The following is a 27,616-nucleotide window of genomic DNA, read 5'->3' as shown; positions in this document are numbered from 1 at the left end:
TGAGTAATATTCCATTGTACATATGTGCCATATCTTCTTTATCCATTCATCTGTTGATGGACATATAGGTTGCTTCCATGTCCTGGCTATTGTAAATAGAGCTGCAATGAACATTGTGGTACATGACTCTTTTTGAATTATGGTTTCCTCAGGGTATATGCCCAATAGTGGGATTGCTGGGTCGTATGATAGTTCTATTTTTAGTTTTTTAAGGAACCTCCATACTGTTCTCCATAGTGGCTCTATCAATTTACATTCCCACCAACAGTGCAAGAGGGTTCCCTTTTCTCCACACCCTCTCCAGCATTTATGGTTTGTAGATTTTTTGAGGATGGCCATTCTGACCGGTATGAGATGATATCTCATTGTAGTTTTGATTTGCATTTCTCTAATGATTAATGATCTTGAGCATTCTTTCATGTGTTTGTTGACAATCTGTATATCTTCTTTGGAGAAATGTCTATTTAGGTCTTCTGTCCATTTTGGATTGGGTTGTTTGTTTTTTTGATATTGAGCTGCATGAGCTGCTTGTAAATTTTGGAGATTAATCCTTTGTCATTTGCTTCATTTGCAAATATTTTCTCCCATCCTGAGGGTTGTCTTTTCATCTTGTTTATGGTTTCCTTTGCTGTGCAGAGCTTTTAAGTTTCATTAGGTCCCATTTGTTTATTTTTGTTTTTATTTCCATTTCTCTAGGAGGTGGGTCAAAAAGGATCTTGCTGTGATTTATGTCATAGAGTGTTCTGCCTATGTTTTCCTCTAAGAGTTTGATAGTGTCTGGCCTTATATTTAGGTCTTTAATCCATTTTGAGTTTATTTTTGTGTATGGTGTTAGGGAGTATTCTAATTTCATTCTTTTACATGTAGCTGTCCAGTTTTCCCAGTACCACTTATTGAAAAGGCTGTCTTTTCTCCACTGTATATGCTTGCCTCCTTTATCAAAGATAAGGTGACCATATGTGTGTGGGTTTATCTCTGGGCTTTCTATCCTGTTCCATTGATCTATATTTCTGTTTTTGTGCCAGTACCATACTGTCTTGATTACTGTAGCTTTGTAGTATAGTCTGAATGACAGAAGCCTGATTCCTCCAGCTCCGTTTTTCTTTCTCAAGATTGCTTTGGCTATTCTGGTCTTTTGTGTGTCCATACAAGTTGTGAAACTTTTTGTTCTAGTTCTGTGAAAAATGCCAGTGGTAGTTTGATAGGGATTGCATTGAATCTGTAGATTGCTTTGGGTAGTAGAGTCATTTTTACAATGTTGATTCTTCCAATCCAAGAACATGGTATATCTCTCCATCTATTTGTATCATCTTTAATTTCTTTCATCAGTGTCTTAAAGTTTTCTGAGTACAGGTCTTTTGTCTCCTTAGGTAGGTTTATTCCTAGGTATTTTATTCTTTTTGTTGCAGTGGTAAATGGGAGTGTTTTCTTAATTTCACTTTCAGATTTTTCATCATTAGTGTATAGGAATGCAAGAGATTTCTGTGCATTAATTTTGTATCCTGCTACTTTACCCAATTCATTGATTAGCTCTAGGAGTTTTCTAGTAGCATCTTTAGGATTCTCTATGTATAGTATCATGTCATCTGCAAACAGTGACAGCTTTACTTCTTCTTTTCTGATTTGGATTCCTTTTATTTCTTTTTCTTCTCTGATTGCTGTAACTAAAACTTCCAAAACTATGTTGAATAATAGTGGTGAGAGTGGGCAACCTTGTCTTGTTCCTGATCTTAGTGGAAATGGTTTCAGTTTTTCACCATTGAGAACGATGTTGGCTGTGGGTTTGTCATATATGGCCTTTATTATGTTGAGGTAAGTTCCCTCTATGCTTACTTTCTGCAGGGTTTTTATCATAAATGGGTGTTGAATTTTGTCGAAAGCTTTCTCTGCATCTATTGAGATGATCATATGGTTTTTCTCCTTCAATTTGTTAATATGGTGTATCACAATAGGTAACTTTTTAATGTCTGTTTAAACACTGGGAAGATTTATGTGCAGCAATTCACAGCACCCAAGTGGCTTCCGGACACCAAGTGGGGAAGTTCTGCTTTACTGTGTTCCCAGGATTGTGCCCTCTTTGGGAAGAGATGAATTTGTGTAGGAAAACTGAAGTCCTAAATACATGTGAAGGACTCTGGGATGGAAGTAGATGTGACCAGAGACCTCACTTGGTAGCAGTTTGGTGAGGACAAAAATGAGCAGCTCCAGCTCCTTTGGACCGCCCTGAAAATGGAGGAGTGTCTCCATAAAACTTCAAAAGGCAAAGTTGAAGTCATTTGGACTCTTCAACAGGTCAGGGTCTACTCTGTGTTCAGCAGTGTTCGAGGGCTTTGCAGGAGACTTTACAGAACAAAAAAATGTAGCTCAAATAATCTGGTTGAGGAAAGCACACGTGATACGTTAGGTCACACTATTTTATCAAGTGCTGCCTTGTGCGGCTACCATTTTAAAGGCAATAAAAATTCTAAGGGGGTCATTACTGGAAGTAGAAAAAGGTAAGAAGATGGCTTATTTTTACTTCCAGTTTATATCCAGGTGCTATTTAGAGAGAGAGGAGAGACATAGATATTAAGAAAAGAAGATAATTCTATGGGAAAATTCTTCAGGCCAGCTCATTCACCCACCTGAAAACTACATCAAGAAAAACAAACCAAAAAAATTCCCAAATAGCCATTTTATTCTTGATGGTGAACTTTTCGGAAATCTAATTGATTCTCATTTCCGGTTCTACCATGGAAAGGATTTCTCTACATATTCTGACTTGGAATACTGACTCACCTTGGAGGATTAATCCTAATAAGATAGATAGTAAAATCTACAGTATTAAATAAATGGTAAAATCTTCCTCTCAAACTGTTTTCTTTTTTCTTACAGGCTGCTATGTGTTACATTCATATAGCTGCCCTCATCGCGGAATACCTAAAAAGAAGGGGTAAGACAACCTTTTGAGGGGAGGAAGTCCAGAAATCAACATGTTGAAACCTAACTTAAAATTTATTTATTAATTTTAAGTTTTATTAATCTCGATGTTTTATTAAGCAATGTTAATTTTCACAGATATTTCTAATTATGCTGTACTTTTAAGTTTTAACTCTCTTCCATGCCATTATCATGCTTATTTTACGTCCAACCAGGCTAACTGGTCCGCTTCTTAGTTCCAAATGAGAAGGCTTCATTGGTTAACATAAGCTTGAATTAACATAAACATGTGACAATGTCCTAACCTCATCTTGCACTACCATAGGTTACTGGAAAATGGAAAAGATTTGCACACCATCCTTGCTCCCGGAGGATATCCACCCCTGTGATAGCAACCTATTACTAACAACTCCCAGTGGAGGAAGTGAGTGATCTACCTGGGCTCCTTTATCCCCAGGGAATGGTGCCGAGAAAACCAAGTCGCTGCTTCAATTTTTTTCCAGTGAAACTCTTAAATGTATTCCTAGAAGCAAAAACTATCTCAGACCTACATAACTTACTCCGTAAAAACCCAAAGTTTCTACCATTCAGAAATTCCATCCATCCAAACTTTTATGAAGTTTAGAGACCTAAAGAGTTCTCAGCAAACAGAACTGCATCTTATCCAATATTATGGCCATGTTTTACTACCAATTTGCATGGTAGTCTGTCTTCGGGATTTTATTCTGAAATGGAGGAATTGTTTAAAATTGCAAGAGAAATCCATTCAGCTGTTGAAATGTAATACAACTGTTTATTCAAAACAAGGGCTGCAGAAAGAGAGACATATAAATATAGTGTATATACACAGGATTACACTTATAATCAACAGGCTCCGTTTTCTTTTTGTAAAGCATACACTGATTCTCACAATTTATAACATATAATAATTTACAGTATGGTTTTCCTTCAATTAAAAATATTCCATCTTTAACTTCTGATAGAGATTTTCTAACAATAACTAAAGAATTACTCTTTGTTTAAAAAAATTTGCCAATATAACCTTGCAGAAGTTTGTTCAAACGCAGAGTTTATGAACCGCGGTCTATTTCACATCACTATCTTAACTTTCAAAATGCAGTGGAAAACTCACCATATGAACAACAGAAACAGATCTTTAGATGTTAAGATTAAAATACCTAAACAAAAGGGAAAAGGACTTTGGTTACAATATTTTGGAAACATAATTGATCCCTTATTCTTTTAAATATGTATTTATTTCCTAAAGAGTTTCAGTGGATTTTGCAAATAAGATATTTGAACCAAGTGACCAGACTGAATTCTGAGACAGTGAGCTCACTTGTTTGAGGGCCTTGGAGAAGGGACCAGACCTGGCTTTATGACTCATGTCCACAATAAAAGTCAGGGATCTTCTTGCTCAGTTTCATACCTCCTACTTAGCCTTATTTTTATAGGCAAGTCATCAAAACCATCATTGTTGTATTTAACATGCCCTTCCTCCCCATCTAATTTTTTTTCATAATCAGATACCATACAGTTTTATAAAAACTATTTCATATTCTAACTGAAACAAAATTGGAGAAACCAGATAAAGCTAGGTGTCAGTTTGAGAAGTTGTGGAAACTTATAGCCCAAAATGTTGTGTGAATCTTTAATATTCAAAAAAATCTAAATACTTTTAGACCAGTGGTGATATTGGAATAACATACCCATTGAGAAACATATATACAGTTGACCCTTGGACAACGAGGGGGTTAGGGGCGGTGACCCTGCCAGTCGAAAAACCCACATGTAACTTTACAGTCGGCCCTCCATATCCACATCCACGGATTCGACCAAGCACAGACTGTGCAGTGCTGCATGCGTACTTATTGAAAAAAATCTGCATGTGAGTAGACTCATGTAGTTCAAACCATGTTGTTTAAGGGTCAACTGTATTTGTTTTGTAAACTTTGAATTAAGGAAGGTGATTATTTATGATGCATTAGCAGATATTTGTATTCATTGGCATATATCTGAAGCTCATTGGCATACATTTGAAGTCCTCAATGTACTTGTATGTTATGATGTTTCTAAGTCAAAGAAGTAAACTGTCCCTTCACTACAATGCACATGTGATAAGAATGTAGTCGAACCTCCGTATCTGGGGGTTCCAGATCTGCAGATTCAACCAAGCCACTCCATCAGTGAGAACCCATGGATATGGAGGACCAATTGTACTATGCCATTTTATATAAAGAACTTGAGCGTTTGTGGAATTTGATATCTGATATCTGTGGAGGTCCTGGAATCAATCCCCTGTGGATACTGAGGGATGACTGTATAGGTGAATTGAGGTGACTCCAGAAAAACATGGCTTCCTCAGTTGTACTAACAATCATCATTATCCCACAAGAAGTGACTTTTCCTGCTCCAGTCAATGCTCATATATTTAATGTGTTTAATTACCAAAGAAAAATATTAATAAAAAGTAGGAAAGTAGAATTTTTAATGCAAGGATTCAATTGCAATCATTATTATCATCATTTCTAGCACGTTTGGGGGTGATAAGTTACTTACATAACCAATGATCTGATTATTAAAAATGGAAATATCTACAAAAGTATTAACTATAACTTAAAAAGCACTTGCTCCAGGGCAGCCACTGCACTAAGCTCTGTACTGGCAATATCTCCATTAGTTGCCAATAAGGAGTCTGAGTTAAGGTGCTGTTATCACCTCATGTTTACAGGTGAGAAAACCTGAAGAAGTTAAGCAACCTGCCGCAGACTCCCTTGTTAGCTTGTGATGGGGCTGAAGTTCAAGGGCTGGTCTATCACTCCAGACTGTGCTCTTAACCTCTGATACCCACCGACATTCTGATCTGATCCCTTGTTTAACACATTACCCATTATCAACTGTTTTCATATGCATCACAGAGCCAGATCTTTTTTAAGCTTGGTGGCCAAGAGGCTAAGAAAATTTGAGAAGTTTTCTAGATAATGCAAAAGAGGGAAAGTTAGTAAGTATTGAGTATTGTCTTTACAATGCACTGATGATACCAGGTGTTTTCTCAAATACTAATACTTTGAATCCTTTCAACATCCTTTGAGATAGATATTAATGTCTCTGGTTTAACAAATGAGAGATACAGACTCCAAGAGGTTAATTAAACCAGAACATTGGAGCTACATCAATCTGCAAGCCTGTGCTCTGTCCATAATCCCATGCCAGCTCGTTATAGAAAACAGGTCACCTGAAAATGATAAAAAAAAAAAAAATTATTAAAAGGGGAAGATTGGTTGCCTAGAAGAGGGTATTTATCAACAGTCATAATCTAACCATCTCATTGAGTGTGTGAGCTTTCTAACCACCACATGTCACATCATGAAGAAAGGCACTGTCTAATCCAAGCAGGATTTGTCTCAAATAATGATACATTTTGCTTTGTCCTCTCAAGGCATGTTCTCTATGGGCTGGCCAGCTTTTCTGAGCATTACACCAAATATTAAAGAAGAAGGGGCAATGAAAGAAGATTCAGGAATGCAAGACACACCATACAATGAGGTTAGACCAAAATGATTGAGTGTATAGTAATTGAGTAAAAAGATGCATTGAATTGTAACATTAAGCTAAATAGCGGGGAGAAAATCTTATTCAGAAATCAAATAAAGTTATTCTATAACATGACTTAGGCAAAATAAAATGCAGGCTAAAATTAAACTAAGATTAATAGATATCAGATTCCATTGATAAAGCATAATTTTCAATGAAAATTTAAACTAAATTTTACTTCTCTAAGATGGAGCCAAATATATACGATCAGCTCTTCTACAAAATATAAAATCTGTAGTCCTTTGGTAAATGTGGTAAGGGATGCTGAAAATTTGTTGAGCTGGTCACAGCTTTATTTAATGAATTAGAAAATTTATTAACAAATAGACTTGAACAGAAAATCGCACTAGTTTCTGCAGAAAACCTTCTGGTATGCAAACCACGGTTATTTTTCAAAAGAAGCTCTCTACCTGGAATTACTTAGCCATAATTTAGGTGAAGAAAATAGAGCTCCCTTCCTCAAGTAAATAAAATATTTCATAAGCTAATTTTTTATTCATAATATTACATAGACTTAAAAAAGGATACAGAAAAAATCTGGGGTAGATTTTAATGAAATTTTACATATGACTGTACATTAATTTAATGTACATTGAAAATAAAGAGTAAATGCAATTATGTATTTATATGAACTATTTCAAATAATGTTTAAAATCTTTTCTTAAAAGACACTGAAAACATTCCAGCAATATTATCCACTTGCTTTAGAGAGTATATAATTTGATTCAGTTGAACATTTATTAAACTACTAGTATATGGGAGGCATTGAGACAAAGATAAGTAAAGCAAATGTATTTGGGAAGACAAAGATAATAAGGCATAATCCCAGCTCTTAAAGAGTTTAGAATCTTGTGAAAGACAAACTTCCTTCAGGGTGGGGAGTAACCAGTCTAAGACCCAGTAACTATAAATCTAGGCATCATATATAGCTGCAATTAAAAGGGGAATAATTTTTTACATGAAAGTGATTGGAATGCAGATTAATGGGGCATAAATAAAAACTCTGCAGACTTTTGCACTGTCTTGACATTTGATAGGACTTGAAGGTGTCAAATGAGAAAATAAGGTTCTCATAGGAGCAGCAGCAACTTCACAGGCAAAAGTGTGGGAATTGTAAAGTATTCTAAGAATGGTGTGGTACAGTCTGGTATAGCCAAAGTGTAAAGTCAATGCCAAGGTGCTGAAAGAGAGTGGCACTGAAAAGGAGGTTGGTGCCTGATTCTGGAGCTCCTTCAATGTCATGCTAGAGAGTTTGGACAGCAGTTCATAGCCACTGGAGTGCCTCCAAAGGTTTAGGGCAGTGGCACGCTCATGGTCAGGTTTATGTTTTAGAAACAAAGATTACTGGGGAGTAACACATAGGACCAATAGGACCAATTGGCGAGGGAAAACATTAGCTTGAAGACTACTCCAGGGATCTGGGAATGAAGAAACGGGGGTTTGATCTAAGCCAGTGACTGTAGGAATGGAAAAAAAAGCAGACAGATCTGAATACTTGTTATAGATTTAAATTAGCAAGTTTGAGGCACTAATAAGGAAAGAGAAGACTGCAAGAAGACACCACCATCCCTCCCAGGATGGATGTAACTGCCAATTGCAAAGACAGGGAATGCAGAAATCCCACTATGAAAAAAATTGACGGTTCAACAGTTTTGAAAGCAAGTTTCAGGGATGAGCCACAATCTTCACTGTGTAAAATCTCATTTCCGTTTGCGGAATTGCAGAATGTCCTGGTGGAGCAGCTGTACCTCTGTGTGGAGTTCCTGTGGAAGTCGGAGAGATATGAGCTCATCGCTGATGTCAACAAACCCATCATTGCGGTCTTTGAGAAGCAGAGAGACTTCAAAGTAGGTGTTCTAAACCCAGGAGTTAGTTCAAATATCCTTCATTACATTGGAGAATTACTTACAATTTCCAAAAGTAGAAACTCCCTATTTTTGATGTCAGCATCATCTTCACGAAACCCTTCACTTCTGGTTTCAGAAATTATCAGATCTCTACTACGACATTCATCGGTCGTATCTGAAAGTTGCAGAGGTGGTGAATTCAGAGAAGCGGCTCTTCGGTCGCTACTATCGTGTGGCATTTTATGGGCAGGTAAGTTTCCTACAAGCAGCATGGCCTCTAAGTTCTGTTAAGTGGTTGATTGCTGTACTTCATTCTTTACAAGACATCTAACTACATGTGCCAAAGGATTGAGGGGGTGGAGGTGGGGATGTGTCTAGGCATATTTGAGTGTTTCTCTGAGTGTGAGGGTCTATATGTTTGGCCAAAGGAACATACTAAATTAAGAAAAAAATGAGCGGAGACCTCCATGGGTCTTAATACAGATTGAGGTAAAACGGTGATTTCGAACTTCTTGGAGAAAGAGGGCACTTCTTCTTCAACACCCTCCTCTTCCCGTTCCCCCCAAAATGTCTAATTATAGGTTTGCATCATATTTGAAAATGAAATTTAAATGAATATATTTTTGTCAATGAAATCCATAACATTCCAGGAAGTAAAGAATTCCTAGGGGCTCTACCATATCAAAGCCATGAACTTTTGACTTTAATATCATGCATTTTCTTTTCTCCTACTTTCAAACCATCACTGCTTCTAAGCAGAGCATAATCTGGTTGCTTTGTTTCTTATATTGCGGGTCAATATAATTTCAAAGTGATCTTTCTTAGCTTACTGCATAAACAATGAACAAGACTGAAAATATTAGCGAGCCATAGCATTGTCTTAAAAGCAAAGCGAACTTATATATTAATTAGGAATGTCTCTGAGTAGTGCTTTAAGTGGGATAAACCCGATCACAATCCAGGCAGGCTTATAACACTAGTATATTTCAGCAGCCATATTTCAGACTATTACTTTCATGGAGAATCATTCCGTTCTTTTGTTTTCACAGTGGTAATGACGCTCCGCCCTCTCATTTCCTTTTTTTTCTCCCCTCATGTAAGGCACAGTTTCACATGGCTTCTTGTTTGCCTCAGAATCTTTCAAGGCTGCAAACAAAGGTGTCAAATCCAGCATGGTCATTCTAGATCACTTCCCACTGACGTCTTTTGGAAAATATATATTGAAGTCTTTTGGAAAATATATATTGTCCTCTAATCACCAAAGGCAGCTTAAAAACTAATGTCTGAATTAATAAAGACAGCTGCTCTCTCCCTGGAAAGGAAAATGTCACTGGGCAGCCACTTACCATAAACGAATTAATCCAACCCAGATTTCCCCCACTGCACAGGAGCATTAGGACTGTGGAGACAGTCTACAAAAAGAAGCTAAATTTACACATTTGGGGGTTCCCTGGAAAAGAATCTGAGCTGTCTGAAGTGATAGTGTATATTGGGGAGTTAGAAATGTGAGAATCTGCAGGAGAGGAGGAGAGAGAAAAGGAAACGGTATCTTACAAGTCAGCGATAAACAGAAAATAAATAACTCTTGACCTCAGTGAAACATTAGCAAGAAAAATGGCAGAACACCTCGTCAGGAAGGGAATGTGGGAGCTGAGGGATTGTAAGGGAAAGGCAAGGCTTTCCTGGGAATGGCCACAGGCTAACTGAGCAGCATGGATGTAGCTCACAGGACGTACGTTCAGCAAACCTAGATTTGAGTTTACAAAGCTTCAGGCGATCTTTCTAATGAAAAAGTGATGAATTGCCATTAATAGTCTGGTCATGAAAAGCAGATTGCCTACCTGATGGTTTCTCCAACCAGCATCTAAGATACTGGTTACAAAACAGGTGGAAACGAAAAGATCATGCTCCTTTCCAATGAGATTTTAATGCAGATGTTTACTCTTTTCTTCTTTTGGTCTTGATTGTTCCAGGCTGTGGTAAGTTCTCTCTCTCCACTTGCATGCTCTAATAAGCCTCACACTTCCCTCCCTATGATTTTACTGAACCTTAACTTTTTTGTGCAAATGAACATTTGAGATAGGTGAGATAATCCTGTTTCCATTCATTTTGGAGTCATCCTGCATTTCTGGGACTAAATTGTGTTTATTCCATTTATCTGAATTACAAAAATGTATCCTTTATTTTTCATATATAATATCTTTCTGCACAAAGGTCAGTGTAGTCTGAAAACCTACATACACACACACACACACACACACACACACACACACACACACACACACACAGATAAATATGGGCACCACATATTTGCAATATATGGATAGTAGACTCAGTATTGGAATTTCCCTGCTCAGTTCAGGCCACCAGAGTTACAGCTGATTAAGAAGAGCATGGTGGGCAGAGTCTCAAAAGTTATAGTGGTGGCCATTGGTGGGCACCTTCCCGGGGTCCTGAAAGGACCCTACCCTTTGCCAAATGAGTATCATGGAGAAACGAGGCCCTCTCTCTTTGGTGGTGAGCTCTGAGCATTCTCTAAAGTGATGGTATTAATTCCCAACATAAATGATGAACAGTGAATTAAACCTTTACCCTGTAAATCAGGTTAAGTCTCCTGAGATGCAAAAAGAAGCCATGTAAGAATTTTAGAGGATGAGCTGAGGGGCAATAACATGACAAGACCTAGAGCTCTGTGACACAGAATTTTCTCTGTGTTATTTTGAACCGTATGAAATTGCCCATAATCAACCTTTTTTTTTTACTTACAAAGATGGCAACTTCATGTGGGTCAATGTAATTATTGCTGAGTAAGCTGGAAAAGCAAATTCTTTCAATATCCATACATTGTCCACAGTCAGCTCTGCTTCTCTGACCAATACATACTTTTTTGTAATTCTTTAAAATCCCTTTCCCCCATCCATACTGTATCAGTATTTTCTACTTTCATTTGTAAAATTTGGGTCATGTGTCCTTAACTCACCTACTAAAAGAATACTTGGAAACCCCTCTATTAAATAGAACGGGGGAGGTGGGCAATGGGGAAGGATGGGGGAGAGCTATTTTCAAATGACCTAACTTTGTTCTTTTTGCAGATTCCTCAATTAAGTGTGCTGACCGTGCACCTGACTTTTTGTTTTTAATGCTGCCAGTATTCTCAATTGTCTTTTATTTAAAAGTCCAACCTGAGCTTAAAAGGCAAAGTGTCTTGTTAAATCTGCAGACCTGAGGACGTGCCGAAGCAGGGTACTCTGTAAACTCAAAGCCCAGCTGCCTTTGAACAAGGAGAACTAATGGAGGTCATTCTGATAAACAGCCATTTAGAGCCTGTCATCATTGTTCAGATGATATTCAACCACCTGTCCCAAGACACCAAACAGAGAGGGTGAACTATTGAATTCAATGGGAGCAGACAGCGCACATCACTTTATATTTGATGATAAAGAAATAGCAAATAGATTTGCACATCCCCCCAGATGTGTGCAGAATGAAGGTTCTAAAGATCTGAGAAAATCTTGACTATTTCATTAGCATAAGCTCCATGGTCAGAAATGATTTTTTTTTCATGATGGTACCTTATGTCCCTGTAAAATTCACCTTTTAATATCCAAGTTGATGTCTCACAGTCATATTCCGAAGATTATGGGAATATAACATGCGGTCGGCTCTTTGCCTCCACAAAGGCCTTTGTGTAAATATTTTAGTGTCCCCCGTGGACTAGTATTTTCACTTTATGGTACTGACTAGGGTAGTTAATATTATGTCTGCAATGAGCCAGACCCTGGAAAACAAGTTGAAAACTGTTCTTTCGTGGCGAGAACTTTAATAAAAACGCAAGTCTTGCATAGCATGAATTTTCTAATGCAACACCTGGCATCATTGACTGTGGAAATTTTACACAGAGCAGCCTATATAAAACACCCCCTCAAGTGTCCCTGAAGTATTCATTTCCAGAGTAATGAACCGCCAGTAGTGATCAAACATCAACTGTAATCAATGAAATCCTTAGGCTCTGGTATTTAGCATGAAAGCAAGCAAGTGAATGCTCATTGAATAACTTAAAACATCAGATGGCCTTGGAATGAATTGAGTGAAAAGCCTGGGGGAATTTTATTCTCTTCATCAAAGGATGTAAATTCCATGATTCTCAGTCATGCCTACATGGGTATAGATGCACCTCAGAATCTTCATAGAAAAGGGATTGGGGGTGGGAGGGAAGGTGCCTGTGTATTGTGTACAGCCGTCATCTCCGTGTTGGGGTGTGATACACCCTTCTGGCTCCCCTCCTATATGAAAGTCACTGATATATATATATATATATATATACATATATATATATATATATACACATATATATATATACATACACATACATACATACACATATATATATATGTACACTAATAATTGGGTTCATATTTGTATGAAACCATTTCTCTGCATCTGTGAAGTTTTTCTTTTCTTAACATTTAGCTTATTGTGATTTTCTGACCCATCTTTTATACATTAGATTCCTCTTTGGATGCTTTCCTTTGTGAACGTTGAATCGGTGGAATATAATAGCAGGGGCACTTATATTTGACATCCCAATAATGATCCAGAGCTATTTCAAGATTCTGAAGTACCTGCAAAAACATCTAAGAAGGAGTCAATAATTTTCGTTGTCGGTTTATTGAAGTGCATTTTTATCATAATCTGTTGCCTAAAAGTTTCATAATCCATGCATGTTAACTCTACTGACTCAAAGTCCTTGTGTAACTAGGATACGTGCTGTTTCGTAACCATGGCAGATCAGGGCGTTTGTTGCCTTGTAAAATGACATTTTAAAAACTCGAACTATGGAAAATGCAGAAGTCACATTTCCTGTTGCCTTGAAATGCAGTCTTCTCATCACTTTGGGGCAAAAGCAAAAGAGAAACTGCCCCTAGGTTTTCATCACCTTGTGTCCCTATTTATAAATCAATTATTTCACGGACAGAGCATTAAACTTCCTTAAGATAGTATCCTGTGCCTCACTGGGCTTTGCTTTGATTTCCCTGGGTTAAAGATAAGCTCGCATCCCAGCCATTTTCAGAGCCTCCATTTCTCTGGCTCCAAAAGCTCTTACACAATCCCTGTAAGGGATTAAGTACTATATTCTGCTACACCAGCTCCTTTCTATTCATTTTATAAAATAGTCTCAACAGGTTTATAGCTCCATGTTCTGTAAATAAGTTGATTAATTCTAATCACGATTCTTTCTGATCAATCACTTACCAAAATATCAAAATAATCATCAATAGTCCTTTTACAATAAGGAAAAGTGTAGTTCCCAAGTAAGAGGACCCAAAGGTATGTATTTTTAAGCACTCAAAACTCAGTTAAGCTGTTTCCCTGCATATTAGCCAGAACTCAGATTGCTTTACTGACAGTTTTTTTCTTTATTATTGTCACCACTACCATTCTCCTCATTATAGCTAACACTCACCAATGGCCTTTTGTGTCCCAGACACTGTCCTTAGGGTCTCCTAAGTCTAAGTCTGTACTATTTCCCATCCTCCAGAGCAAGGAGTAAGGATGAAAGAAGTCACAGGTCATGACCAAGGCCACAAGAGTCATAGTGATGACAATAAAATACTGCTCTCACCACTCCTCTTCTGCTAACTCTGGATTCAGAAATTTGTTAGGGGAAAAAATTCACAGTGAAAGTATCTGTGCTAGTTTTCACACCATGATGAGAAAATCTTTTCCTGGAAATTGGAGACATTTTTCTCGCTGAAATGGAAGTTGTAAATGTTGCTTCAGCTATTGCCCTGTGGGGATTCTGGTTGATGGCCTCAGAAGTCTTAGTTCTCTTTTGTGTCAATCTGTCAATTTGAGCCACTAACCTCTGACCTTGAATCAGACAAAACTCCATAAAGACAGCAACAGAAAAAACCTAGCAGGCTGGAAGTCATGTGGTGATAGGGCCAGACCTCACTACCCCTACGAAGTCTAGAAGAATGATAAGGAGAGACTTTTCATGCTTTTAGCATCATACATCACTTGTTTTAGCAGTTTGGAGTCAAGGTACTCATAATCAGCTGTGTTGGTCTTGAACATTCTCAAAGAAATGTGTTCAATAAAAACATTTGTATTAAAAGCAATGGAATCTTTTCCAGTTATACTTGGTACAAATATATCCTTTTAAGATGTAGCCCTCTGAGAGCTATCTTATTCATCTGTTTATTCATTCAACTAATGTACAGTGATGTCCCTCTAGAGACCAGACACTATGTTAAACACTGGACATGCAGTGCTGAACAAGATACTTTCCTGCCTTTAAAAAGCCCAAAGTCAATTAGGGAAACACAAGGAAACAAGCAATTACCTGCTGAACAAGAACTGTGCTGGTGAATGTGCCTTATTCCTTGTCTTCAGTTATAGCCCAATTATGATACAAAGTATACTGTTCATGATGGGCAGACTTACATGGATGAAAGTGCTTTGCAAGTATAAAGAACCATACAGATGTGAGCTCTAATCATTATTCTTAGATTGCCTCACGTTAGCCATGAAAAAAAAAAAAAGCATTGGAACATTTTACCCATGTTTTTTTACACATAATGAGTAGTTTTTAAATAGCCAAAAATGATTTAAAAAAATATATAGGTAAGATTTTGTTATGACCTCCAGTATCTTCACTCAGCCCTCAGAAGTCATTTCCTTACAGTAAACTCTGCAGTCAGAAGATACCAGAGACACTTGGGTTCTTAAACTGCAGACTTACGCCAATATTCTGAGGTCACATATATTCCAAAGGAAAAATGCCTCTGTGTCTCTTCAGTGAGAAGGAATTATAAAGATTGCCTCAATTATCCTCAATGGAATCTTCCCTTCCCCCTGTTTCAAACCAGATAAATAAATTAACAGAGGTTAAAACCTACTTGCTCCTATGACATAAAAATGATAACATGGTTACTTTACTACTTTCACTCTTATAAGGTCTAGCTTTGCAAGAACGTAAGGGATCTATGAGTAAAGTAAATTGAAGGACGAAATTGCACATAGCCAAGTTGCATCAGACCCCTGATGAAATACTAAAAAATAACAGTACTTGCGAGCATAGCACATGTAATTTCTGTTATGGCTTTTCATCTAAGATGATGTGGGATGCACATCAACCCATTTAGATACCTTTACCTGCCCTATAGCATTAATATTTCCTATCCTGGTTTCCAAGACTTTCTTAAAAATGATACTGCTCTTTGAAAAATACCATTGAAAAATACCAAAAAGTACTCCAGACTTCGTGTTCTACACCAGGCTACCACATGAGGGCATTCTTCCCCTAAAATGTATGCAAGCAGGTATTACCAATGATTTCTTCTAATAGAGAAAAATATGTGTAAGTTGCTTCATGAGGCTCTTTGGCCTGACTAGGCAGTATTTACATTAATGACTGATTCTAACATGATATTTTGTTTCCTTCACTTGATTTTTCTCTGAATTTGAATTTTATAGGGTGCTAATCTGTGGCTTGGATGACAACCAAACTACTGGTTATAATATTTAAGTAAATGTTTTTTGTTTTGCTCCTTATTTGCAGTTGGAGTTCTCTAATAAACTTGGCGGTTCACTATATGTCTTCCATAGGGTTTTTTTGAAGAAGAAGAAGGTAAAGAGTATATTTATAAAGAGCCTAAGCTGACAGGTCTCTCCGAGATTTCCCAAAGACTGCTCAAGCTCTACGCAGATAAATTCGGAGCAGACAATGTGAAGATAATCCAGGACTCCAATAAGGTAGGGGAACATCAGTATTCATGCAAGTGCAAAGAACTAACTTCATTTTTTTTTCTCTCTTAACTACATTCATTACTGTTTTAAATTTCTGCCTGACTATGCAAAGCAAACTACCTAAACTATTTTGGGCGTTTCGGTTGTTTATTGGTTGATGGATTGGTGATTGGGGAGGGGGGGGTGTCAAAAACCTTGTACATGTTTATTTGAGTAACTTTTAGGTAACCTTAGAAACAACTTACTAAACCCTCCATGGCTCCCGTAGGTTGTTCGCATTTAAGTAGCAACCAAAGGGTTAAAGTGATTGGGCCCAGTGGTGGACTGGGAGGAAAGAGCAAAAAAAGTATTTATTCAGTCATGAAGGTCTTCCTGGAGGAGCTTTCCTCCAAGTCATACAGGGAAAGCTTGGGGCTGGGGGCTCCCTGAACAGCTCCTTCTGGGTTGGGCGACGCTTCACAGAGGGCGTGATGCTTGAGCTGGGGATTGTAGGGTGAGAAGGTGTTTGCTGGAAGCATTCTAGAAAGTCAGCACATGCAGTGACAGGAGGAATTCAAGGTGGAGGTGTATTTAGAGAATGGCAGGCCTTTGAAACACAGATTATAGTATAGTAGAGTGTGGCAGAGGTGGAGCTAGAAAAGCTGGTTTGCACCCAACTGTATTGACCTCTATTAGGCCCAAAAGAGGTCTTTTTTTCCTTTTCCTCTTTTGCGAAGCTAGTATTTGGAGGGGTCTGGGCATGAGATTAGATTTGTTGGATCTGGGCAGAAATTGTTAAAATGTGTTCATCATTCTTAGCTTGAAAGGTACAAACCCCTTCCCCATAAAGGGGGACAGAGCTAGAACCGCGGTCATGGTGGCCCTCCTACATGAAAAGTAGAAACAATTCCTAGCAGTGAGAGAAGTGCCAAATTTGGTGTCAGAACAACTGGAGTCTTCATTCCACCATGCTACCACTTATCAGCTGGCGATCCATCTTGGAGAAGTTGGGTGGTCACTCTGAGTCTCCATTTTTTAATCCGTAAAATGGTTATACCCATCTTACAGTGCCATTATTTGCAGCATTACAAATAAATTCATGAGCCTCCTCCAATCTCTGGAACTGGATAAACAGTGGATGGGTGAACGGATGGAGAAAGTTGGAAGAAGTCTGAAAATTCTTCAAGGAATCATTAGGAAAGAGGCTGAGGCTCATCTCTTCCACCTTGAACGAAAGCAAGAGCCATTGCCTGGCTTCTGGGGGGGCCCCCAAGCCTGTCTTCCTTCCTTCCTCGCTATTTGTCAAGCCTATTCACCAAAGCAGAGTTAGTTTTAAAAATTATATAAAATGACTTATTGCAGATTAGAGAAGGAATTCGAGAAATCGAAAATAAAAATATTTGCAGTCGTGCGACAGGTAATCAGTTAATCTGCTAAACAGACCAGGAACCTCCTTTCACATTACAAGCCCACAGCCGATGGTCCCAGTCTAGGTACACGACTGAATCGTAGAGGAACAGAGAGATATATTTCCACTCTCAACAAGCTTGATTCAAGACAAAGGTGAAGCTATTCAGTACAGAAGAGAAAGAAAATAAAAGGTTAAATAGTACGTCATAGCCAAGTACTTATGTTTCAAAGAGCCCCAGCTACTCGGCGCGCTGGCTCCCTCCTGCCTCTGCCACCGTCTGGCTGCTTGACCGCAGTCCAGCCAGCTACTCTGTCTGGGCTTTCCGTTCACCCGGCTCTCACATGATGTGATGGGCCTTTCTTCTCTGAGAGGGGCAGCTCAGGACGCCAAGCTGGGGGGATACAGGGTTCCCCACCTTTCTTTCAGGAGCACTTCACGGCTCACCGCTCTTTCTCTGCCCATAATGTGTTGAAACAGGTAAACCCCAAGGATTTGGACCCCAAGTACGCCTACATCCAGGTGACCTATGTCACGCCGTTCTTTGAGGAAAAGGAAATAGAGGACCGGAAGACAGACTTCGAAACGCACCACAACATCAACCGCTTTGTCTTTGAGACGCCCTTCACGCCGTCAGGCAAGAAGCACGGTGGCGTGGAGGAGCAGTGCAAGCGGAGGACGGTCCTGACAAGTAGGTGCTGGTCCCCGAGCACGTGCTCCCACGCGGGGCCCTCGCTTAGGCCGGATTCGCGGAAATCAAGACCCTTCGATCTTGCAGACAAGTACCCAAAATGTGCTGACTTGGAAATGTTTGCCAGGAACATTTCTTTATTTTCTTTCAAGACAGAGACCCTTGACAAGTCAACCAAAACAGAAACTATCACAGGGTCACTTTACCCACCTCTTCCCTTTAGACCGTACAGTGGTGAAGGTCCTGGTGTCTTGGGAAAGGCGCTCTGAGCTTTCCTCTCCTCTCTCCCTGAAACTACCCCTCAGTTACTGCAGGGATAGCCACTCTCGGAATTGTGTGCTTTGGGGCAAGATTCTAAACCACTGTGGAATTCAGGTTCCTCATCTGTGAAGTGAATGCAGAGGGTTTTCCTCCAGCATCCCTTCCAGTACTATCTAGATCTGTCCTATGAGTTGGTCTTCCTTTCATTCCACAAACATTCGATAAGTGCCTGTAGGTGTCGGGCACTGTTCTGACAATTCAAATAAATAAAACACAATTCTTGCCTTCAAGGCGCTCACCATCTGGTAGGAGAAAGAGCCAAGTAAAGCAGGAATTTCAGGTGAGCCCAGCATGAGAAATGAAATGGGAACCCAGCAGAGGGGGTCTTAGGGCAGGCTGAGGGGAAAAATGAGTGCGGGCATCTGAACGAAGGAGACCCAAGCCATCTTCAAAGGTGAGCAGTCCTAGATTCTGCAGTAGATACGTGGGTAGCAGCCATATCCAAACTATGGGAAAACATTCACCTTCAGTAAACTTTTCCAGAACTTTCATAATTAAAAAAAAAAAAAAAATTAGAACAAAGCTATTATAATATATGCTATTCAGTATCTATTGAAGCATTCTTTTTTTTTTATTGAAGCATTCTTGATTGTGATTTAGTGTAGTTTTTATTTGAATTACAAGTTGTGGTGGAAGCTATCATCTTTTCAGTGTTTAGGGACTCTCTAGGTCTAGTCCAGCCTTGGCAATGAGGACATGTCGGCTAGTGAAGCGTGCAAGAACGTGCCAGGGGAAAGTAGCTGCGCTCCTAAGAGGTATATGAGAGCGTGGAACATAGGAGAAAAAATGACTCACATACACAGAAAACATGCAGGATGGAATGGTCTGTGTGCAAAGAAAAGACACAGGATCGTCCTTTCAAGAGAACCCTTGACCCTTCACTAACCCTCGACCTTGAAATGCTCTTGTATTGCTTTTGTGCAGCGAGTCACTTGTTCCCCTACGTGAAGAAGAGGATACAGGTCATTAGCCAGTCGAGCACAGAACTGAATCCCATTGAAGTGGCGATTGATGAGATGTCCAAGAAAGTTTCCGAGCTTAATCAGCTTTGCACGATGGAAGAAGTGGACATGATCAGACTGCAGCTCAAACTCCAAGGAAGTGTCAGCGTGAAGGTAAGCATCGCCCAGAGCTGAGATACTCGTGGCCAGCGGAACCTGGTACAAAACGCCCCTTGAAATTTTTTGACAAAGGGTATGAGACATTTTTCTGTTTGTGATACCGTTCAACACCTTTATCTGAGTCTTTAAAATTTTGTTTCCTTGTGAATGCACGTTGATGGTTCCAAACAACTAGAGGTAAGCCTTTCTTAGGTTTAGCTGAAATAAAATTTCTTCTTCCTCAACCATCCTTTCCCATCTGCTCTGCATAAACTGTGTTCTATATTCTAAATTCTAACAAAGAATTGGTGAATGAGTAAGCATGGCTCTCTTGTAAGTCTCTGTCATGAAAAGCCTTATAAAACTGTTGAAAAACAAGACTTTTTAAAATGTTTATTAGTTCGTAAAATGTGCATCAGTATTTATCTGACTGTCAGGGTCTTGAGAGGAAAGCAGATGGCCTGCTCACAGTGGGTGACTGAAGAAAACGTAACAAATGACTCTTTGGAAAAAGTACAAGCAGTATTTAGGAAAACCAAAGAGGGCAGGCACCGGAGCGTAAGAGTGAGGGGCTGTCACCCTCCCCAGACCTGAAGACGCAGGGGAGAGAAGAGTTAGTGGAAGCAGAGAGACAGCGGGGAGAGCCAGCTGATGATAGACAGACAGACAGATAGACATGGTCTGTGCTGGGGGATTGCAAGGAAGAAGCTCTGGACCTAAATAAGCCCTGACAAGACTGAGACTAGGGTGAGGCGAGTGAGGCATTTTCCTTGGGCACAAAATTAAGGGAGCATCAAAACACTCAGTAATCAAGATAAAATTGTATTTTAATGCAATGTTTTTAAAAATCAAAAATAACTTCAAAAATCCATATTGAACAAAGCATTAAAATTTTAAACAAAGGCAAGCCAGTAACAGTGTCACACAGAGCTATGCGGGGGCCTGAGGCAAAAGGAAAGCTCAGTACTGTTGATCCTGATACTGACCTGTTTCTCCTCTTCCCCGCCCACCTCTTGTCTGTATCCCCATGGCTGACTCAAAATAATAATAATAATAATAATACATTTTTAAAAGCCAGAAGATAAAAACACCATTGTTATACTCCAAACGGGACAGCTTCCCTCAGCCCATAGCTGAGCAGAAGAGGGTGGAGTTGCATCTGGAGAAACAAAGGAAAGCTTTCTGTACTCGCTCTACCACAGTGGCAATACCTGCTAGGCAAAGCCATCTGAAGATGCCTCAGATACAGCACTGGCTTTCCTTCTTCTTTTACCTTATTCCTTCCAAGCCCCACAGTCACATGCAAAGACTGTAAGCCCTGAAGAATATAGACTCCTTCACTAATGAGAGCCTACGCATGCCTGTGAGCGTGAAATACTTGGCACTGTGCCTTCATTCAGCAAATCTAAAAAGTCCCTTTTGGACCACAGTCTCAGCCAGACTTTCGAGGGAGATGCAATAAGGCAGTGATTCCCAGGGCGATGCCTAGATCACGACCACTGTGGACTGTCTCTTATTAATAGCTATGTGTTTGCTTGAATGTTTGTAGGGAAAAAACTAGCACAGCAAACATTTGATTTCACAGGTGTTAAATTTACTTAAGTCAATCAAGGTGAGTCTAGTTTTCAAGGTTATTAAGAAAATAACAGTGCTAGCAGAATGAGGGTGTGGCAAAATGTGACACGGTGCACACATGACTGAAGTTGGGGAAGGATGGCAATGAAGTGTGGAATTTAGATGCCTCCTTTTAGTAGCTCATTGACCAGGTGAGAGACAGCAGATAAGACAGGTAACAAATTAGTAGACTACTAGGCAATGTGAGAGAATTGAGGGGCCACATGATGGGCGCTACTCCTTCCAGCCTTGGAGAAGGCTCCGTGGAGGAGGTGGGACCATCCTCAGCCAATTCTCTTCTCCCCAATAGGTTAATGCTGGGCCAATGGCCTATGCACGGGCTTTTCTTGAAGAAACCAACGCAAAGAAATACCCTGACAACCAAGTAAAGCTTTTGAAGGCAATCTTCAGGTAAGATTTTCTTTGTTGGGCTGTTCTCCCTTGGATCCCTTCAGACAGGGAGTCATGAATGAATGCCCCAGGAAGCCACCTGACCGACCCTCTTCTCGGTGGCTGAGTGTATCAGCAGCCTGACTTTGAGTTGCCGCTTTCTCTGGCTGTTAATTTGCTTACTGCTGTCACTAAAGGCAATTTGCAGATGCGTGTGGGCAGGCCCTGGATGTGAATGAGCGCCTCATCAAGGAGGACCAGCTGGAGTACCAGGAGGAACTGAGATCCCATTATAAGGACATGCTCAGCGAACTCTCAGCAATCATGAATGAGCAGGTGAGGCTTTCCCTGGGGTAGCCCGAGCGGTCCATTCATAGAAAGTGCCCATTTTATCCCCAATGCCAAAAGGACCCGAAAGAGTCTCTTTGTTTTCCTGCTGCTGAAATCCCTGTGCTTTCATGAACACCATGTTCCTGAGCTGTTCTCTCCCCCATGCACAACATCCCCCGTCTCAAAGGAGAGGGATCAGGTTGGAGAAAAATCTGTAGGAAAAGAAGATGAGAACACAGTTGCTGTCTACAGTTTTCAGAGATGTTTATCCAAACGATGTGTGTTGTGTTGGTTTTCTAGAACAGATGATGCCTGTTAGACACCAAGAACATCGGTGGCATTCCAGCTAGGGTTTGCTGCCACTCCCAGCACCCCTGATTCAGGACCTCACAATCCCCAGGCTGGGATGTGGAGTTCCACAGTTCTGCCACTAGGGGGTCTCTGCATCATACTCAGGAAGAACACCAGGACTAGGGTCCTGGGCTTTTAATGGTCAAGGCTGCCTCTGGAAAATATGCAGAAGTGGGATAAAAGTCACCCCCCACCCCAAAAGCAAGTCATCCATGATTTCTGACATGTATTCAGTATGTTCTGTAAGACTGTGCACAAAATGTGGACATTCAATAATCACAGTACTTTTGGGGATACTGAGAATCAAGCGACCGAAAGCCAAGTTCTGCTTTTTTTGGCCCACTTCCCAGCATCCATCAACCCTCACACTCTACCTGGACATCTCATCACCCATGGTCCCCTCAAGGAGTTAGATGTGCTCTTTCCAGAACAATTGAGTTAACCTCCCAATAGTGTTTCATGCACAGTAGCCATTCACTAAATATCAGTTCCCTTTCCTTTCCTTAAATGGCCTAGCACTATAACAAAACATGAAATGTGTCATATGCAACTTCTATTCTAATTGCATTTCCCATATGTTCCTTTTTCTTCTTTTCCATCTCCTTCTACCCACATTTAAAATTTTCCATAGCAGTTAGAAAAAGAAATGGTTAATTGACTTATGTTGCAAAGAAAACAATCTCCTTGGATAAGATTCCTAGTGGAAGTATTGGTTTGGAATTTTTCAGGGGTAATGGGAACTAAATACTCAGGAGCAACGCCTTAACAGCATGGGGAAATCATAAATCGGAGAGTGAAACAAAAAGAACAAACAGTGGATCTGAAAGGTGGAATAGGTGGCAAAGAAATGCTTGTTTCCAACTGTAAATTGCATCTGACCTTGAAACTTTGGGCAAAAATGCTTTTCTCTTTTTTTCCTGGCAGCTCTGTCGCGGTCCATGTTTATACAGCTTCTGTTCCTCTGTGTCTAGTATCTCCCTCAGTACTGTAAGCAAAAGTGGTATGTTTTTCTTTCCTTATGTCTACTCTGTCCTTTGTGGCCTTCTGGTCTACCTCTTCATTTTTCCCAGACGCCTCCATAGTGACTAGTGTTCTCTAGATGTTTACTTAATTAGAACAACTTTATTTCCATTTCAAGGTAGGTCAATATGAAAATTAAAAAGCCTACTAAAATGAAAAAGCTAAAGTTAACCACTTAGCTTTTAAAAGGAAAATGTATATTCTGTCAACTTCTGAAATACATTTGAGCTCATTTGGATCCAAAACAAAGATTCATTATACCTCAAAGTGCTAAAACAACAGTACAAAGGCAAGGACCAGGTGATTAAGAGGAGAGAAAAATTATTTCTTTTCCAGAAAACCTTTGCTAAGAGAAGCAAAATTTGACTCTGTGCTTTCTAGAAACTGATGCAAAGAAAAGAAACTTATGCATTACCCAGGTCCTGTTATTTAGTAAAAGAAATAGATGTGTTGGCAGGAAAGACAAACTTTCTCCTGGTCCTGAGTTTCTATGGGGATTTGTCACATGGGTTTTATGTATGGCACAATGACTACAACATTCACGATATCCTAAAAAAAACAGTTTTCCTTAAAAACGATTTACTCTATTATGTGGCCATTCCACATTTCCACCTTAGATTAAAATGAGGACAAAATATTAACTTCTAACTCTGTAGAGGATATTCTAAATTAACTATTTAATTGATGATTATCAATCATAAATTTAACTTAACCGTAGCAAAACTCTAAGTCATCTACAGCAAAATAAGCTATTTTCATGACAACCATTGATAAGTGTTTTGAGTTGGTTGTAATGTCAGAAATAGCTAGCAAAGGATAGGGGTCCTTAAAGTCCAAAGTATTTTTAAAAACTGGGTATTTATCTCAGTTCAGATTTATAACAAAAAAAATGTGTTTGCTTCTTTTCTCAATTTTTTAGTAAAGCATTTGACCATAATGTTTGGGTTTGAACTCTAGCAGAGGGAAGGGTAGTCAAATTTTTGCATAATCCTGTAATGCATGAATGAACCATAATCTTTAATGTATGAATACCTTTACATACCTAGATACTCATCCACATATTCTGGGAACAGGTACATGTATAATAACAGTAGAAGAGAGAAATTCTATCGTAAAACTTTTAAAACTTAGAAACAGAGTTAGAATGGATAGACAAACATAGAAATAGAAAAACAGAAATAGAATTGATTATGCAGTTCACTCCAAGAGTGTCCAGAAAAGTCTTAGCTAAAAGGCTAAGACTGAAGCCACTACTTAGTGAAGGAACCTTCGGTATGAGGAGAGAGATGGAGCTGGATTAAGTGGATGCTAGTGTGTAAAATGGAGATATGGAGATGGAGCAGCTTCAGCTGCTAAAGTGACAGACAGGCAGTAATTACCTAGACAGGCAGTCAGAATGCCGCACTATTTTATAAACAGCCAAAATCCATAAAAGCCTCCTTTGATGGAGGCCAAAGTAATACATGTAACTATTGGATGAAGCGTTAAGATGCTGATTTGGAGTCTGTTTCAACATTTAGAAAGATGACAGCATAGTGAAGTCAACGCTGGTAATGGATAGCAAATATAAAATACAGGGAAAGGAACACATCTACTCTGTTACAGTGCCAAGCAGGCGAGATCCAAAGGCATGTTGCTTTTAGAATTTCTTTTGATACATTGTTTGCCAATTTATTTAAGCAGAACTTGAGACATTGATCAAAAGGAGAACTTACTGGTAGTATAGGATACATGGATGCCAGGTGCTTGGCGGGGACAGAGCGACCATTCCATCCCAGAAGAGTAGTAGAGCTAAAGCATGGTAATGCAGGAAGTTAGTGGGGAAATTGTCATAACCAAGAATTTTAAATATTCATTAAGTCTCTTCTGCACAGAGATTTTAGAGGTGCCTGGGGTTTCTGTGATTGTTATTGTGTTCACATATCATTATTTGAACAGATCTGACAGGAAAGTATGATTTAGGCGTATTAACATGATTTTCAAAAGTAAAATCAGGTCAAGGTATATTTTTTCCTTGTATTATAGCTCCATTAACGCAAACATTTAAATGAGGCTTCAGCTGTTTCCCTTTGGGGGCAGATTTTGACTATACAGTTTACAAACTTTGCAAATAAAATAAAATTCCAGAATTACTCAAACACATTCATAAGGTTCATTCAGACATTTAAAAATATATATCTGATAGTTGAAGAGTATCGGAAAGCTACTTTAAATCTGGTCAACATGGCTGAGACATGGGCTGGGGAAAAAATTCTTCAGATCTGCTTTGATAAGTGCATTTTTCAACATTTGCAGATTTCCTGTAGGGAATTTTAAAAAATCACTGTTCTGGGTTTAATTTTGTGTTTGGAGATATTAACACAGACTTCTCTGTCATCATTTTGTTTTGTCACATATGTTTTGTCCTGTCCCAAGATTACGTACCAGGACGACCCATCAAAGCGAGGAGTGGAGCAAACTTGCACTCGAGTAATTAGCAAGGCGGCTCCCTCCCTGCCCACCGTCTCTGTCTCACCCAGTGCAGAAGTTTGAGGGAGAGTCTGCAACGTCAGACACGCCTCCAAGAGAACCCTCTGAATTTGCAGCTAACCTCGGGGAAGAGAAAGATACATTTAATTTATTTGAAGTTTTTATGGTGTTCATATTTTTTGTTTTTACCTCGCTAGCTTGAGAATTTTGCCAGCCTCCAGATTTGCACATTTCTTATATTTTTTTTCTTTGAGCAGCGTCGATCAAGCCAAGCTGAATATTTGCTATGAAATTCCAATGAATGTGTAGCTCAAAAGCCAACTGTAAGTTTGCTGTCGGTTACATTATGTTCAATACCCAGTCCTCATACACATATTTTAAAGGTCAAAGTGAATGTTTTTTAACATTTGAGCATATTTCAGATGTAAATAGAAGATTGTAAAATATATGGTTTTTACCAAATTTAAGAAACTTTTTAGTTAATACTTATGACAGTGCTAAAATTATATGAATAACATTTCAGATACCATTATATTAAAATATTTGTGTATGTGTACAAAAATGTTGATAAATACTAATCTTTAAAGTTTGTGGAGTTTCTTTATTTGTAATATATGTGCTCTTAAAAGCAATGAGATGTGAAATTATGGAAGCCTTTTGTTGTTAATAGAAATAAAAAATACAGTTACTTTGCATTTGGTTTCCTCTTGAAGAGTGGGCAAGTTGCTACTAAAAGTGGTTCATGGGACTGGCCCTCTGCTGAATGCAATCCTACTCACAACGTTTTTTGGTTTGTTTCCTTTTTGGGGGTTTTGTTTTTGTTTTATTCTTTTTCAAATTCTTTTCCCAATTAGGTTATTATAGAATATTAAGCAGAGTTCCCTGTGGTATACAGTAGGTCCTTGTTGGTTATCCATTTTAAATATAGCAGTGTGTACATGTCAACCCCAAACTCCCTAACTATCCCTCCTCCCCAACCTTCTCCCCGCAGGTAACCATAGTTCGTTCTCTAAGTCTATTTCTGCTTTACAAATAAGTTCATTTGTATCACTTTTTTTAGATTCCACTATAAGCACTATCATACGATATTTCTCTTTCTCTGACTTACTTCACTCAGTATGACAATATCTAGGTCCATCCATGTTGCTGCGAATGGCATTATTTCATTCTTTTTAATGGCTGAGTAATATTCCATTGTATATATGTACCACATCTTCTTCATCCATTCTTTTGTTGATGGACATTTAGGTTGCTTCCATGTCTTGGCTGTTGTAAACAGTGCTGCAGAACGTTGGGGTGCATGTATCCTTTCAGACCATACTACTCACCACCTATGATGCCTTAGCAAGAAGTCAGGAAAAGGACTTGAACTTCATCTGAACAGTTCCTCCTAAGGTCAACTAGACAGGCCAGGGATTTCCAATCCCAGGAGATAAATTGACTGATTTGGAGAAGATTTAATGAATCAGAATCTTGAGGGTTGTGATAATTATTAGGACTTTTCACAAACATTCCATCTGTACGTTTTATAAATTTGTGGTGGTATTGCACTTTCCTGCCTCTTTTGAAGTTAGACTTGACCATACTTTAGCCATTGAAATGTGAGCCCAAGTGACATGTGTCACTTTCAGGCACATATTTAAAAGCCAGTAAGTGGTTCTGCCCCAGCCCTTCGCCTGATGCAGACATCGTTGAAGGACAGGAGATGGAGACTCCATCAGCCTGAGTCCCCGAGTGACCACAAGGAGCAGACACACACTCACACCACTCCCCCAACGTTGTTGGACATGGAGTCTGAGTGAGAAAAACATTTGGTTGTATGATATGTCCT

At 39.2% G+C, this 27,616-nt stretch overlaps 1 protein-coding gene across 8 annotated transcripts in view; it reads left to right on the top strand.

Annotated features, from left to right (window-relative positions):
* The window catches only part of DOCK10 (dedicator of cytokinesis 10), a 281,723-nt gene extending 254,123 nt beyond the window's left edge, over positions 1 to 27,600 (top strand). For 3 of the 8 annotated variants that reach the window (XM_082464594.1, XM_082464593.1, XM_082464592.1), the window contains 12 exons: positions 2,875 to 2,932; positions 3,245 to 3,343; positions 6,359 to 6,465; positions 8,238 to 8,360; positions 8,497 to 8,610; positions 15,972 to 16,118; positions 17,980 to 18,190; positions 19,436 to 19,626; positions 21,536 to 21,636; positions 21,813 to 21,951; positions 23,221 to 23,296; positions 25,732 to 27,600. In XM_082464594.1, coding sequence (XP_082320720.1) covers positions 2,875 to 2,932; positions 3,245 to 3,343; positions 6,359 to 6,465; positions 8,238 to 8,360; positions 8,497 to 8,610; positions 15,972 to 16,118; positions 17,980 to 18,190; positions 19,436 to 19,626; positions 21,536 to 21,636; positions 21,813 to 21,951; positions 23,221 to 23,296; positions 25,732 to 25,793 — 1,428 coding nt within the window. In that variant the 3' untranslated portion in view covers positions 25,794 to 27,600. Of the gene's footprint in view, positions 1 to 2,874; positions 2,933 to 3,244; positions 3,344 to 6,358; positions 6,466 to 8,237; positions 8,361 to 8,496; positions 8,611 to 12,867; positions 13,035 to 15,971; positions 16,119 to 17,979; positions 18,191 to 19,435; positions 19,627 to 21,535; positions 21,637 to 21,812; positions 21,952 to 23,220; positions 23,297 to 25,731 lie in introns of those variants that run through there. The other 5 variants (XM_082464595.1, XM_082464591.1, XM_082464596.1 and 2 more) reach the window with 3 other exon arrangements.
* Positions 27,601 to 27,616: the final 16 nt, after the last annotated feature.

The sequence above is a fragment of the Balaenoptera physalus genome (genome assembly GCF_965194825.1).
Source record: "Balaenoptera physalus genome assembly, chromosome: 6".
Taxonomy (NCBI): domain Eukaryota; kingdom Metazoa; phylum Chordata; class Mammalia; order Artiodactyla; family Balaenopteridae; genus Balaenoptera; species Balaenoptera physalus.
Note: the sequence above shows the minus strand (reverse complement) of the source record. Positions and strands in the feature narration are given on the sequence as shown.